The 15380-nt window shown below is 40.3% G+C and overlaps 2 protein-coding genes across 2 annotated transcripts; both read right to left on the bottom strand.

Moving 5' to 3' along the window:
• Positions 1–814: 814 nt before the first annotated feature.
• ube2ka (ubiquitin-conjugating enzyme E2Ka (UBC1 homolog, yeast)) lies at positions 815–7000 on the bottom strand. The gene is made up of 7 exons (XM_026193046.2): positions 6623–7000; positions 5947–6040; positions 5730–5788; positions 5527–5609; positions 5106–5205; positions 2326–2454; positions 815–2226 (listed from the first exon to the last, which is right to left on the bottom strand). Exons 1-7 carry the CDS (start codon positions 6683–6685, stop codon positions 2152–2154), a joined length of 603 nt encoding a protein of 200 aa, XP_026048831.1. The 5' UTR covers positions 6686–7000; the 3' UTR covers positions 815–2151.
• A 1212-nt stretch (positions 7001–8212) lies between these two features.
• Positions 8213–14597, bottom strand: klb (klotho beta). Its single transcript, XM_026193034.2, has 6 exons — positions 13360–14597; positions 12045–12558; positions 11668–11936; positions 11310–11566; positions 10209–11140; positions 8213–9822 (listed from the first exon to the last, which is right to left on the bottom strand). The coding sequence occupies exons 1-6, from the start codon at positions 14113–14115 to the stop codon at positions 9401–9403; spliced, it is 3150 nt and encodes a 1049-aa protein (XP_026048819.2). The 5' UTR covers positions 14116–14597; the 3' UTR covers positions 8213–9400.
• Positions 14598–15380: the final 783 nt, after the last annotated feature.

Raw genomic sequence — 15380 nt, 5'->3', positions numbered from 1 at the left:
AGCTGCTTTGAACCCTTCAGGACTTTAATAAGGCAGCGAGTTACTTTATTTTGTGTCATTTTAATAACACAATGATTATCTCAGTGCCATTACCTGAGCCAGGAAGCTTACTATTTCGGTGTCACGTATTCAGATTAGAGCGGCTCCGTCGATTAGGGGATGTTATAAAAAGTTCCAGATGGTAGATGCGAGAGACACGTCAGCTTTTAATGAAAGGATAGAAAATGAGCTTTGGCTATTTAGGATGCCTGAGGCTGGTTTACTGTGCAGTGAAGGCTGTACAGTTAAATCTACAATATCCCCTTTGGATTACAATACAAATATCAGAGGTTGCTTTTTTCTTGTCTTTGTGGTGCAAATGTGCAGGCTGAAACAGCCCTCAGATTACTGCCAGGGTTTCTTGGATAGGTTCAACATGGCACAACATGGTACCAAGCAGGCCACCTGTTATCTGCACTATGAAAAAGAGGCTCTGAATATTATCAGAATTCCGGCATCCTTTTGCTCGTTGAAGATCTGACTGCACAGAAAATTTACCTTCTTGAGCAAGGACAAATGATCTATAATACTAATGCCCAAAACACTGAAAATTGAATTTCAGTATGGAACTTGAATCCCTGTAATTACATTTCTATTATATGACATTAGTATAGCAATTTTAGTGGCTCAGTCTAGTTTTTATTCAAATTCACACAAAGCAAAAGAAATGTTCAAAATGCCACAAATGATTGAAAAAAATCCATTAAAACTGAACTTCACATTACTGTCAAGTGGTGTGCGTGAGAGAGGCAACACAGAAAGGACAGAGGGTGGATTAATTTACACAGACTTCAATATTTTATTTACAGATGAATCATTGACATTTTATCTGTTGGCCTAGGTAGGTTGATGCTATATTTTTCTATCATTTTGAACCTTTTTTTTTTATCCAGACTTGTGACAGGTTGTGTTACTGCTGAATGCGTTTATTTTCTCTCCGTTTAAAAACAAGAATCAAAATGTATTCCTGTAGAAGTCATATCCAAATAAAACACGATTTTTTTCTTAAAAAAAAAAAATAAAATGTGGGGGTAAAGGAAGAAAGGAAGTAAGCCAAGTGAAGAACAGGTTGTGAGGACAGTAACTGAAGATTGCCTGGATTTTGGGTCAATTGCCAACAGCTTAAGAGGGTGAAACATGGCATGAAAATGAATATGGCTACTGTGTGAACACCTTTTGACACTTGATGAACTGATTTCTAGAACACGGAATAAGCTGATGCACGCATTCTGCATTTACTTTGTTGCATTTTGTGACTTTCCCCTCAATTTTATGTCCAATTAAAGCACTGTTATTGCCCTGAAAACTCCCACAATATAACAAATATGTCTATGATTGTAATTAGATACTTCCAGTAACTTATTCTCAAAATCCTAATATTACACCTAAAATTATAAATTCTCTGTTCAGCAATCTGTGCTGTTAGAAATGACGCCAACATTACTAAGTTTTTATTTTGGGATAGTGAAGGGATTAAGGTATGGTTTGGAAACAGTGCAAGAAAGTTTTGACTGAGTCTCCAATTGAAAAGTTCAAAATCTCAGCTTAATCCTTGTCCAGAAAAAACAGCCCAAAAGTGCGTTAAATCAGGACCAGGTCCAAAAGAGCCCCTCCCCTAAATGGCTTGACTCTCTCCCACCAAAGTTTTCACAAATTAAAGTAAAATGCACTGCATAGGCAAGGATAAGCTGCTGTCAGCTGCTTCTTGCACAGAGCCAGTAAGAGCTGGGAGATTGGCGGATGTGGGCGGGGTCTTAAGTCTGGCATTTGCTTCAAAGGTGGTGAGGTGTGATTGAATTTCTGATTGTAGCTCTGAGTGGAATGTTGAATGAATTCAGAAACCAGAGATAAGAGCTCACAGAGCGGCTGATTGGAGTGTTGTACAGCAGATGGTGACGTGTGCAGATGAGAGATGAAACACAGAGGGGATAAAGGCGGGGCTGGAGAAGAGGGCGAGTGTAGATGTGAGGAGTCCACTTTAAAACAGAGGGTACATTAAGGGAAGAGACGCCTTCAGACAGTGGGAATTCGAGAGAGAGAGAGAGAGAGGATGTGTTTGGTAGGAAGGAGAGATTGGGATTAAATGGAAGATGAAGGAGGTGCCAGAAGTACTCAGTTACTGAGCAGCAGCTCTGTCGCCGTCTCCACATCCCAGGATTTCGACGACAATGCCACTATTACTGCATTCTGCGGAGGAAAACAAAACCAGTCACACATGCTGATTTATTCTGCGAGAGTTTCACATCGCGATTCAAAGCAGGAGAGACAAGATTTCGAGACGCTTACTTTTTCAAAGCCCATGGCACAGAGTTTGTCTATTTTGCGTGTGTACTCCGGACTGGAGACGGGAGCGCCTGCGTAGACGTGAGACCAGAGTCTCGCTGTCTGTTTAAACATCTCTGGATTCTGCTTGTACTGCGCGGTAAAAACAAATGGAAAAAACAGCTTTACATTTGAATTAAAATAATGCACACCACCCTCCATAACAGAAACTCTTGTATATAGGTCATCAATGCCAAGAGAAGAATTATCTAGATTTGAAACATTTAAAAAGCACCATGTTGGCATTGTGTTAAGAAATTAAATATTCAGTGTCACAATTAACATATATTTTGGGGCAAGTGCTATAGTCACTCTTCTGTACACAACAAATTACTAACATGATAATTCAGGGCCAGAGGAAGTGGTAGAGCTGTACTTTGCCAGGTAGCCAATTCTGCCAAGCGCTCCGTTTCCATGCTGTGTAGGCATTATTCAGCTGAAATTTAGAGTGTAGATTTCTCATCACTATAAACTATTAACAACGAAGCTGCTAAGTGAATAAGACATTAGACGCAGGTTCCTGTTAATACAATTTCTTTTCTTTCTTTTTTGGGGTGGGGGGGGGGGATTGGAAACTTTTGGTAATACCCAACAATGGTGAGGACATTTATCTCTTGCTCTCTAGAGGATCTGTATCAATACTTGCAAAAATGCATTTTCAGCATTTACCTCAAACAGCAAGAAAACAACTTCTCTTTGAAGCTAATCCAACTAACATGTAGAGGATTGTTGCTGGTGAGGAGAGCCAGGTCCCTAGCTATGAAGTTTCAGTTTCTAAAGTCGATTTAGGTTAGCAGAAGTATGATCAGGATGCTTGTCCTTTTAGGTGTGTGTACTGACAATCACCAAGTTATGTCTCCCAGGGCCACCAGCATAATCATTTGCCATCAGCTCTGCTTACTAGACTTCTTTCTCTGCCAGTTCCACTTCCTCAAAATTGAAGGTTAAGCACCTCTATCAAAATAGAAGCATTCAAGTATGCACCACAGTGCAAAGGTGAAGGAGGCAGGAATGTAGTCATGATGAAGCAGCGCAGTATGTCACGCTTTTTTCAAGCAATACAATAATTCTAATCTCATGAATAAAATCGAAAAAAAAAAACAAAAAACAAAACAAGACCACAAACTTCACGTCTGGTGAATGTTAAAACATGATTATTATTGAAATCGTTTGATGCAATTGTGGCTGGTAGATGGGTCGGGTAATAAAATACATATAGGGAGCGCATTCATATCCCTTTAACGCGCTTTGACGAGTCACCTATCCCACATGGTAATATGATTCTTTAAAGTTTACCCAGATGCACTTTAGAAGTTTTCTTTAGTCATAAACAATTTCAGGGAACTGATACTTCCGTTACTGTACATCACAGAAATTAATCTTTGCCATTGAAACTGGTGTACTATAAGAGACGATCAACTTTGAAACGCTTTTTAGTGTAAACTTAAAAAAGAAAAACTCACTGTTGTGATATACATATCAAAAACGTTTATACCACTCCTCTTATTTAACCTCATTTCATTACTTTGTTTCTCATTGGAGTGCATTTTGTTCACCAAAGGATAAATTAACTGTACAAGTGATTAGTAACAGTAGGTTTAGTAATGTGCTCAGAGTAGGATTGCATTTGTTAACTAGAAAAGCTATTAACTATAAAACTGGAATAGCTGGTGAAGGAACATACCTTCCAAAGATTATAGGCTGGATGCCATTGCTACACTGATTACTAGAAAATGAAATCTTTTAAAATAAAAAGACAAGACACTGCCCACTAACCTCTCACAGGATCGCAGGATAATGCATTTCCTACACTTAAAAAATAACTGCGATCAACTTTGAAGGGATCAACTGCCAAGTTTTACAGGGTTTGGCTGCTATTTTCCGTGTATGGGAAGAATAAAAGTATTTGATACAAAGCCAAAATAATGTAAAGTCCAAGGGCTTGGGAGGCCTTTTTTCCCCTCCTTTTCTCTAAAAAATCCCAGTAAATTACAGAGTATTAGGGCCACATTAAGAAAATACCATTTTGAGAAAAAACAAAGCCTATATGTGGAGATTAGAGCATGGCTGCTATACCCTCTACAAGGTGGATTAGAGAGTTAGTGAAATCATATTACAGAATCAGTTACACAAAATTTTATTTCAGCACATAAACAAAAAGAAATCTGCACATTTTGACTTTTTCTGGATACAATTTCATTTCTTCTTAAAATTTTGACTGTATTCCCAAAATGATCATGTTTTATAATACTCTGTTTTTGGTAGCAAACTTTATTTACTATGACAACCAAAAAAGAAACTAAACCTACATGCAGTATTGGTATACCACTGAACATTGCTCAACCAGTAAGAAAACACCAAACTGTGTCTTTGAGGGAAGAATCCAGGGCTTCAAACTGTAAAGCTAACACAAGTGGCTAAAAACAAAACTGATATATTCTGAACACACTCTCCACTGCAAGTGATCAGAAGGTGCAGAATCAACCAGGCCTCAAAGTACGTAGCTAAATAGTTAAATAGAACGCTACAAAATTACACAATGACCCCACATTTTTTCAATTTTCAGTATAAATAACATACTGCATATATATCAGCCAAATTACAGCAATACTGTAGTACTGTTAGTCACTATGAGGCACGTCTGTAGTATGGTATACATGTGAATACATATTTAGTAACAATTGCTAGTAGAGATGCATCATGTTCAAGCAGGAAAAGAAGTGAAAACATAAATACACACCCACCTGATTAGCTACCACAGCATCCTGTGGATCATCTGGTTCTGCGGCTGCCAGTAAGGCTTGTAATGACAAGAGAACTGTCCTCAGTGTCATAGCTGCCGCCCTGAAATGACATGCATGCAGTTTTTAAAGCAACCACTATTCATAGTACCTATACACCGTGGCCTCTGACACTTGCAAGTTTTCTTAGAAGGCCTAAATATTATGACTAAAAAAAAAAATGCATTAAACAATCTTTTATTTAATCCTATTTATATCTAGTCATTTTCCCTAAATTACCATCCAAAAGCTTTGTGCTAATTTCAACTGTTGATCATGTAGGCATTAGAAGCAACCTGCAGTTGGCCTTAAATTTCACAAAATATTTCATAATGGATGTCTGACAGATGAAGAATGTCAAGAATCTTGGAGCACATTTACTCACCACTGGTCTTTAAGAATGTCCAGACATATTGCACCTGTGACTGAGCTGATATTGGGATGCCAGATCTTCGTGATAAACCGAACCTGAGATGAGAAAAACGCAGAAGAAAAGCATTGCTGGATTCTTACAGTAAATGAGAACTTCTGAGGGGAATACTTTCAAGAGTATTTCATACTGTATGAGAAGGAGACATTGAGCCCTACCTTGGGTGGATTGAATGGATACGTCTCTGGGATTTTAATTTCTAGTTGATATCTACCTCCTGGAAGAAAATATGGGGATATCATACAGAACAATTCAAGCATTTAAAGAGTTTGGCAGACTTCAGGATCAACCTTTTCTCAGTGATGATAAATATCACAAAAGTTATGCAACCATGTATTCACGAGAGCCGAGAGCGTGTCCCCCAAAGCTCCTCACCTTCATATGGCGTGTCAGGTGGCCCTGCTATCTCTCCTTTAAGTTCTGTGAAGTTTTCGTCCACCAGGTCCACCTTTATCTGGTTTTTGCTAGTCTGAAAGGTGGAAAACCAAATGTGCGTTATGGCTTAAGTAGAAAAGGAAAACGCAAGGTGTTAAGTCACCAAATATAAAACAAGACTATGCAGCACAAGTTAACACCCCCCACAGGCGTTAACTAAAGTTGATCAACTTGTTGCGCAAATCCTTTGGATTTAGGTTTGATATACACACTAATCTAAATAGGGAAGAGCTTGTACAGGGTAAATGTGCAAAGAACACCTTCAATAAAACATGCGGACACCACCTTACACTCTTTGCTATGGCTATCCCGATTAGCTTTACCATCACAGAAGGCATGGTAAGCTACCGAGTACTGCTAGCAACAAGAAGTTGTGGATGATTTAATGCGGTCATGCTTCCAAATTGGAGCAAAAGTTAATTTCTTGGCTTTATCTTCCACGCTGTGGTGTATTAATAACTATCGGCGAGGCTGCTAGCTCAAGCTAGCAGTTCGGTGATTAGCAGTCTGACAGCTGAGCCAGCGACGCGTCACTCTCATTCAGCCCCCGCAGTCACGGAAAGAGGAAAGAAAAGAATTAAAGCCACAGCTTCGAGTGGCAAACATGACAACCCACCTCTTCACTTTTAAGCACTTCCTTGAATTCCCGTTTTATCCTCTGAACTGCGATGTTAGCCATGGCTCACCCGTGTTCCCGTCCGGCTTGGGCCTCGTCGCCGTCCGACCTGACTAACGTAAGCTAAAGCTAGCTTGCTCTGCCTACAGTACCTTTGCACGTTTTAAATACACTCTGAAAAATAACAACAGGAAGGCTGCTGGCCGCCGAGCGCCGTCAGTCCTCGCTATTTATACAAAGTTATAATTCGCCAAAATGTCTCAACGTCTGTCTGTCATCTCAAATGTATAAGAACACAATGGTTGGGGCTACTGAAAACATTTTAATACCAAACTGCATGCAGTCTGGAGGAGAGGGGTCATGTGATCAGTATTGCCATCCCGAATCCCTTCTGCTATTGGTTCATCGGCTTACAATGAATATATTAGGGTGTCCGTGGGGGGCATGCATTTACGGTTACATTTAATCAGTAAAATGTGATAACTTCCTTTTAGTCAAAATTGACAACTCTGCTGTTGATAACTATTACTGTTAAAGCACCACATGCAGTATGAAAACTGCCTCTAACACATTACAGAAATGAGGAGGTGTTTTCATCTGATGATCAGAGCAAAGCTCTTATGCATTTTGGCGACACAAACATATGCGTAGAAAAAGTGTAGAAAGAATAAAAAACAAAAATGAAACAACTAAAAGGCCACTGTGGCCATTCAGATGTGATCCTGCTTAGCTGTATTCTAATTCTGCTTTTAGAGTTAGTGGGAAGAAATCCTAAGGATATCAAATTGTGTCAGGAATTAGAATCTCTTAACATTTGGCTTGAGGAAAATAAGCTGTCACTTCATCTGAGGAAGACCGAAAATATTCTTTTTACTAATAACTCAAAACTTAACAAAGTTATAAACCAATCAGTCAAATGTAACTTGTTTGAAATGAGCCCAACGAATAGTCCAAAGTACCTAGGACCATAATTTATCAGAGACAAGATCGTTACATCTTTTATTTTTTTAAAAAAAGAAGTGATTTTTATATAGGAACATTAAAAAAATATATGTTTATTAATGAGAAGGAAAATGCTATGCTCCGTTTTGGTCAAATCGGACTTTCATTATATCTTCAGAAAAGAGTCAAAACCCAGTTAAAATCAGATCAAAATTAACTACTATGTTATAGTCTTAAATATCTGCATCAGCAAACCTTTACAGACTAACATGGCTAAATGCTGTAATCAGGGTGGAATACTTATCTTTAATCTTCATGTATAATATTGTATATGTATGTATATATATAATAACACCAAAAGTACCCCACTGTGCTTTTGTGACTTTTTTGTCAGTTAAACTGCGCTGTGCAGCAATCAGACACAAACCCCATTCTGTAGCCACACTGCTTTATCACAGGACACACATGAGAAATATGCATGTTTTTTTAAACAAATAACAGAGAAGTGTTTCATAGTGTTTCATCATACCTGCAAACAGTCACACTAGGGGGCATCATTGCCCCATGAACATCCAGTCTATGAAAAAAACATGTTATAATAAATGCCTTTGTTGTCTTATGAAAAGAAAGCCACTTTTATAAAACTGATTGGTGATTTGAGATCATGTTTTTATTAGATTTTATTGTTATGAGATGTTTTGCACTGGTATGTTTTCTCATATTTGTTTATTATAAAACATAGAGCTGACGTAATCACTTACGTAAGGTTATAAAAAACTCACACATGCCCTAGCTTCTCACTGCAACAGTCATTAAATCTGTTGCCATTTTACAGTCTTTTAAATATGTAGAAACAATAAAACAAAATAGCTTCACAAAAACAATTCTGAAAATATTGGGATGTTGTGTAAAATGTAAATAAAAACAGAATGCAATGATTTGGCAATATCCGACATTTAAACTGAGACACTTTACAATTTTGTGAAAATGCAACAAGTCCCAAAAAGTTGGGAGAGTGACAACAAAAGGCCGGAAAAATAAGTGGTACCACTAAGAAACAGGTAGAGAAACATGATACAACTGTTTAACTTCATTGGCAACAGTTAAGTAACATGACTGGATATAAAAAGAACATCTTAAAGTGGCAGTTTCTCAGAAGTAAAAATGGGTAGAAGTTCACCACTCTGGAAAAGAACTGTGATTACAAATTGTGGCACAATTTCAGAATATTTTTCCTCAAGGTAAAATACAGAAAGTTTTGAATATCTACTGATCTATACTACATATCATCAAAAGATTCAGAAAATTTGGAGAAATCCCTATGTGCAAGAGACAAGACCCGTGATCTTCACATATCCAATAGTATCGTATTGTTGTCAGCTCTCAGTTTAAAAAGCCTGCATCTCATATGGTATGAAAGTGTATTAGTGCGTATGGAAAAGTACCATCAAACAAGAAAGGTATATACAGTTTTATGGCAACATATGATCCCGTCCAGATGACGTCAGGCCTTGCATATTTCAGCAAGACAATGCTATATCAGACATGAATGGGACAATATTCCTCTCCTAAATGATGAACAGCTGGTCTTCTCGATTTCTAGATCTTAATGGACTGTTAAATATTTAATATATTTCCTGTGCTCTGCTGTGAATAAAACTTATGAGATTTGCAAATCATTGCATTCTGCTTTTATTTACATTTTACACAACTAATCACACATTCGTCACATGAGCAGAAACAGACACAAATGGAGCGTACACAAGTCGTTGCCCTTCCCAGTCAGTGAGCCACAGGGTTTTTTATGACACACGAATGAGTCAGTCTTTCCTAGTGTTATCGCTTTACACCAGGTGGACACAAACACACTCCTTCCTTTCTTCTCCTCCTGCTCAACCCAACTTTCGCTTTTCCTCTGCCATGTCTTTGGTTTCTTTTGGTGACTATGACAAAAACCACTAGCGCTGCCAGCATTGCAGCTGTTATTAGGAGGCACCCCCCAAAAACCAGCATTGCTTTGTTTGTGAACATCCATGCGCATATAGAGCAAGGCTCATGCAGCTCGCTAAACCTGCAGGGCTGCACTGAGTCATTGTTAGGGGATCCGCTGAGAGCAATGATTTCTCTGTACACATTAATGGAGGCTTTGGCTTTGGATTGGTGTTGGGCTGAGGTGAAGAGGCCATACTGCGGTACGTGTCGATCTTGGAGTTTCCACACGTAGAAGCCGTGCAAGTTGACTCCATCAAGATGGTAAGCTGCAAAGAAATAGAAATATAACAACAGAAAAGTAAGATGAATACTTTATCTAAAAAACACGGCTTTTATTGTGTTAGAAAACTACACTGCTTCCATGTGCAAATACAGGTGAGTCATAAAGGGCAGTGCCATAAAGGGCAATATGGCCTTTATGGCACTGTTTGTCCTCGTCCCTCGTTTCTGCTTTTATGGTTTTCATGGTTTCTCAGTATATAAAGCTTTTTATAGTAGGAAGCAATAAGGTCATTAAGCCTGTATCACATGTGGAACTGTATCTCTGTCTCAACATCCTGAACACTGCAGACTCTATTTTGATTCTTGCCAAATATTGTTACACAACACATCTTGGACTGAGGTAGAAAATTGTCTAAAATGTTTGCCCTACCTTTGAGTGCCTCCTGCAGGTAACTCCTTAGGTAGTGTTGCCGGAGTTTATCCTCAACAGGAGCCTGATCGTCAATCCCACTCCCGGTGACAATGATAGGTATAGCTCCATCATACCTCTGGCTAACCCACTTTAGCATCTTACGCAAGCCCCACGGCACAATAGCTTGCCGCAGGCTAGAAGAGGGCCATGTTGGATCAGAAAGAATCAGACAGTCATGATCAGGAGGTGGTTTCTGCTGAAAACTGTCCTGTGTGTGGGAACGTGGGGAGACCAAACGGGTAGTAAAATGGTTTAGTGCGATAAAACTCAAGGCCCCTCTCAGTTCCTCTCTCTCAGTCTCAGTAAAATTAGGAAGAGGAGATCCAGGAAGGCCCATTACTCGAGCTCTCTCTTCTAGATACGTTCTCATTTCTTGTGGGTAGTCCCCCATGTTGTGCTTCTCCTCACGTCTAGTCCCCAACAATGGGTCTAAGAAGCGACCAAGTTCAAACAGAAGGAATCTTTCAGCTGCCACTGTGTGTGACTCCAGGAAGGGGTTAGCAGGTTTGGCCCAGTCAGCATGTAGTGCTAACGATACCAGTCCTTGCTGTTGACTGTAATGTTCCTTCTCATATAACCTCCAGGCTTTTGCATGAGCCAGAAGAAGGTTATGAGCTGCCAGATGCTTGTCTTCCCCACTCGAATAAACGTCTACAAGTCTGTTTGGCTCATTAATAGTGATCCAGTTCTGAACCCAGGGACCCAGCTCCTGGTAACAAAGTGCTGCATATTCCTGAAAAGCGTTCACTGTGCTGTAATTGAGCCAACCACCTGAGGCATGCAGCGGCACAGGTAAACCCAGATTTGGAGATCGGTGTGTTGGGTAATAAATAACCACAAGAGCCTCGAGATCCCGCTTCTTGAGTTCGGTCACGATACAGCGGTAGTATCTTTGTAAAAGTAAAGAGTGTAGACACAGAGAGACTGATTCAGGCAAAGTAAGTGCGTATGAACTCGAAATTGCTCTGTCAATAACCGGGGTGTGACTCAGGTAAAGTTACAGGTATAACATGAATTGTGTTATTTGAATTGTCACTGTGTGTGTGTGCGCATCTTTACCTCAGAGCTTCTGTGTTTACATTAGAGAGGTCTCCTTGGGGTAAAATCAGAGACCAGTTTAGAGCGAAGCGATAGTGAGATGCCCTTGTCGATTCCAGCAGGTTAAGATGATCACGGATAGCCAAATAGTCTGTGCACTGTGCTCGCCTGGTCTGGAGCTTCACCCCTGGGACCTGATGCAACGATCCGTCACCTGTCAAGTTCCAACTGTACAAATGAGGGTCAGTAAACTGTGGGGAGAAAGGGTAGAAGTTGACCTACAAAAACAAAACAAAACAATACAATTAAAATGTGTTCTTTAGGCGTCCGGAGCATTATTGAACATCTTCCATAGCTGATAATCATAAAGTCATGTTACCTGTAAAGTGGAGTCTGCAATACCCCAGTGAAAGTTGCAGGGGAAATAGCCTTTCACCTCTTGCGAGGTTTCATCACTTGGGAAGCCATTATCATTAACTATTTCTCTGTAGTACTGAGCGGTGCTCTTGGGGCTCCTAGTTCTGTTTGGTTGGCTGAAGTCCACATAAAAAAGGCCTCGTCTAATACTATACCCATAATTCCACTCAAATCCATCCACTAAAGACCAGGCCATGTATCCAAACACCCGTACACCGTCAAGGTTAATGGCTATGAAAGAAAACAAAGTAATAATAGAGTAAGATAGACAAATGTTTGTGTCTCAATGACTTTATTGTCTAACTCATATTTATTTGTTCTTCCCAGCGTTCTGCTTACCTCGCAAGACTTGGTTGATAAAGCTTTTCATCAGATAGATGCCCACTGTGTCTTCCTTTCCTACAGTGGCTTCAGAGAACCAGCCTCCCTCAGCTACTAAGACACTTGGATTCCCATATTCCAACTTTATCCAGCCCAGGAGTCGTCTTAGGTCTGGAGTCACCGTCTGCCCGTAGCTGATTACACTCTGCCCCAAACGGAGGTTGTTAGGCCCAAAGGATAGGGCGAAAAAGTCAGCTGTCTTCTGCACCCAGAGCTTCTCTTCAGGGGTGAATGCTGGCAGAAGAGCCCCAAGCTTGGTTTTTAAAGAGACTGGGTAGTCCCCATCACCAAAGATGGGACTGGCAAACCAGCCCAGTGCTGCCTCTATTGACTCCTGACAGAGCTCAGCACTTGCATCAATGGCTTTGCCTCTTTGAGGTTCCACCCAGTGGGAGCCCAAAACAATGGACACTTTACCCTTCTGAGTTGTGCGGAAGTTGGCGTTGTAGGCATGCCATGCTTTAGCGTGAGCCTGGAAATAACAGCAGACACATTAGTGTGATGTTTTTAGTTTTGTTGTTTTTTTTCCTGAACATATTCACTGTAAAATAAACTTATTTGACTCAGCAAAATTTGCTGTGTCTCTATGAAAAGCACAGGTATACATAACATAGTTAATTCTGGATAAGGAGAGGGAAAATGAGAGATAAGAGAGTAATTATGAAAACAATTACATATAAATGGTTATTTTATTTGAATTTTTTTTGGTTTTGTTTGCTCACTGGGCGCTGCAGGTACACCATCTGTGCTTCTTTGCGTAAACTGAAAGTGATTATTAATGAGGCATGTCTCCCCGACTTCCTGACACACACCATTTTTCTCCAGTAGACAAGTGCTGATGTGGTGGACTTTGACCGCAGTGTCTCTTTAACTGTCGTGTTTATCACAAGCCAATCAATATAAATAAAATTGACGAGTCATCAAGGAGATAAAACAAAAAAACAAAACAAAGCAAGCAGCCAGGTTTTGCACTTGTTTGCACTAGTTTTATACGCCCTGACCAATTTGATTGTATTAAAATGAAATATCAGGGCTTTCTTGCTTCACTGTCCTCTGACCTAAAATCACTCGAGCAATATACAGATTCACTGTCTATCGTAAAATGATAAAGCTGTGAGAGTTCAAAGTTTACACAGTTTGTGTATGTGTGTAACTGGAGATATTCTTCATATCGCTGGCGTTGCAACCAAAACAGATGAGGAACACGAAGAGTAAAAATTACATACTTGTGAGAAATTTGACAAAATCTGCTAGGTCCCCATGTGTAACTGACCTTTATCAGATTGTGTGCCACAGTAAGAGAGGTGGCAGGTCCCCCTTTTTCTCCAGGAGCATGGACTCCTGTCCCGTATCCCTGTACAGCCACCAGGTAGGGATTATGCATTGTGAGCCAATACCTAACACGACTCCCAAAAGTGTGGAAACAAAAAGTAGCATACTCCTCGAAAAGTTCCACCACAGTTTCGTTCTTCCAGCCTCCATAATCCTCTTGCAGCACCTGTGGCAGGTCCCAGTGATGGAGAGTGACGATGGGCTCAATTTTCTTTTCCAGAAGCCTCTCTATGAGGTAGCTGTAATGCTTCACAGTAGCAGTATTGGGCTGACCTCTGGCATTTCCATCAGGAAAGAGTCTGGGCCAGGAGAGAGAAAAAGAGTATGACCTTACACCTAGATACTCCAATGCTTTCACATCTTCTTCCCATCTGTTGTAGCTGTCACTTGCCACATTGGCAGCCTCTCTGTCCAAGCTGCCACTGACAGAGGAGTGGGTGAAACTGTCCCAAATTGAGGCACCTTTCCCATTCTGGTTCCAGGCTCCTTCTGTCTGGAAAGCAGAAGTTCCAGAGCCCCAGAGGAAGCCTAGAGGGAAGGTGTCATGTAGAAAAGATTGCCCTTTGAGTGTGGGATCCGGTTTGGGCTGCTGCCAAATATCCCTGCCCTTCCCAAGAGAGCAGGTTGCCTCGTTCCAAGAATATAAGGAAAACAGGAGAGAAGACAAGAGGAAGTGACATTTGGGCTGGTTCAGCATACTGAAGGTTTCTACCTTGATTCCAAAATCCACCTTAATGAGACAGCTGATGTCAGTCCGTCAGCGCACGTTTGAAAATAATGCATTCCTTTATGACTGATAAGAGATCCATAATGTGGGTGAAGAAGAGGCTGAAGTGATCAAAGCGAGCAGAGTGGAACATTTGAAGCTTCGAGGTTTTGCGCTCTCCATCTGACACCCTGCGTCCCTATCTCTCACTCCCAGTGTACTTCTGCTCCCACTCAACCCCTCCCTACCACATAACGTTCACACATACAAAGGTTGACTCATGTCCTCACATACTTGTTTTACTACCGAGGCCATTCCGGCTCATTAATTTAACCCGTCCTTCAAAAAGCGCTTGATTATTCTTGGATCTCAGCCAAATTAATAAAAATAAATAAATAAAGAGTCATAATTCAACACAGCTAATAAAGATAATAGTGAGCTATCTTTCAAAGGGTGCATAGAGACTGACTCAGAGCTCTCAGGCACATGCTGATTGCTGTAAAGAACATTTGTGTCAATAATTAGCTTGTACTCTGATCTTAGCTTCATAAGAAAGACTTACTGCACATTACAAACACACACACTGTATTTTGTAATCACTTGCATTAGGGGATTTCAGCTTTCTAACAAATCAGCAACGGCACATTTTGACACATTTATTAAATAAGAGATAATCTTACACTGTGACGCTGAAAAAACAGGCTGTTTTCTGTTTTCTTACAGCCAGAAGCTTCTAATCACATCAGTGTTCTTTTAGGATTTGATCAAACTGTGCCAGGTGGGATTAGTGACACTGGCTTATAAGACAATATTCAATTAAGCTCCACTTGCTGTATGCGTAGCAGTCGCTGACCCAAGGCAAGATTAGCACTGCCAGGCTAGAAACACTGCTGGGAAGAAGGTTCATGCATATGTGTGTGTGTGTGTGTGTGTGTCTGTGTGTCTGTCTGTCTGTACATACACATAGCTTCCCTATCACAATAAAAAGCCATTTTAAAAGAAACCCTTTCTCATCATCCTTCATTAACACAGTGTCTAGAGTAAACAACACAGTGGACCTGAAGCCACTCTGCCTCAAGGCATTAGTGCGATAAGTCAATTGAGTTGGAAAATGTTCATGTACTACCCAGGTGACCTCGGTGTGGTCGCTATGATACAAGAGAGCTACCTCAGAAACACTGTAGTTTAGCCTTCTCATTCATACTTTTCACAACATAGTAGAACAAACTAAAGATACAGTATACTCATGGCATTGC

The sequence above is a fragment of the Astatotilapia calliptera genome, chromosome 2 (assembly GCF_964374335.1).
Source record: "Astatotilapia calliptera chromosome 2, fAstCal68.1, whole genome shotgun sequence".
NCBI lineage: Eukaryota > Metazoa > Chordata > Actinopteri > Cichliformes > Cichlidae > Astatotilapia > Astatotilapia calliptera.
This window is presented reverse-complemented; position numbering and strand designations above follow the sequence as displayed.

Bases quoted from the DNA above. Each gene is read 5' to 3' on its own strand.
- ube2ka (XM_026193046.2), bottom strand. From the start codon at position 6,685: ATGGCTAACATCGCAGTTCAGAGGATAAAACGGGAATTCAAGGAAGTG. The intron at 2,455-5,105 runs GTGGGTGTGTAT...TTTACCGCGCAG, and splicing joins ATGCTGTGGTAGCTAATCAG to TACAAGCAGAATCCAGAGAT. The intron at 2,227-2,325 runs GTAAGCGTCTCG...TTTCCTCCGCAG, and splicing joins GTGCCATGGGCTTTGAAAAA to AATGCAGTAATAGTGGCATT.
- klb (XM_026193034.2), bottom strand. From the start codon at position 14,115: ATGCTGAACCAGCCCAAATGTCACTTCCTCTTGTCTTCTCTCCTGTTT. The intron at 11,567-11,667 runs GTAACATGACTT...TTGTTTTTGTAG, and splicing joins TTGCAGACTCCACTTTACAG to GTCAACTTCTACCCTTTCTC. The intron at 11,141-11,309 runs GTAAAGATGCGC...ACTTTTACAAAG, and splicing joins GTAAACACAGAAGCTCTGAG to ATACTACCGCTGTATCGTGA.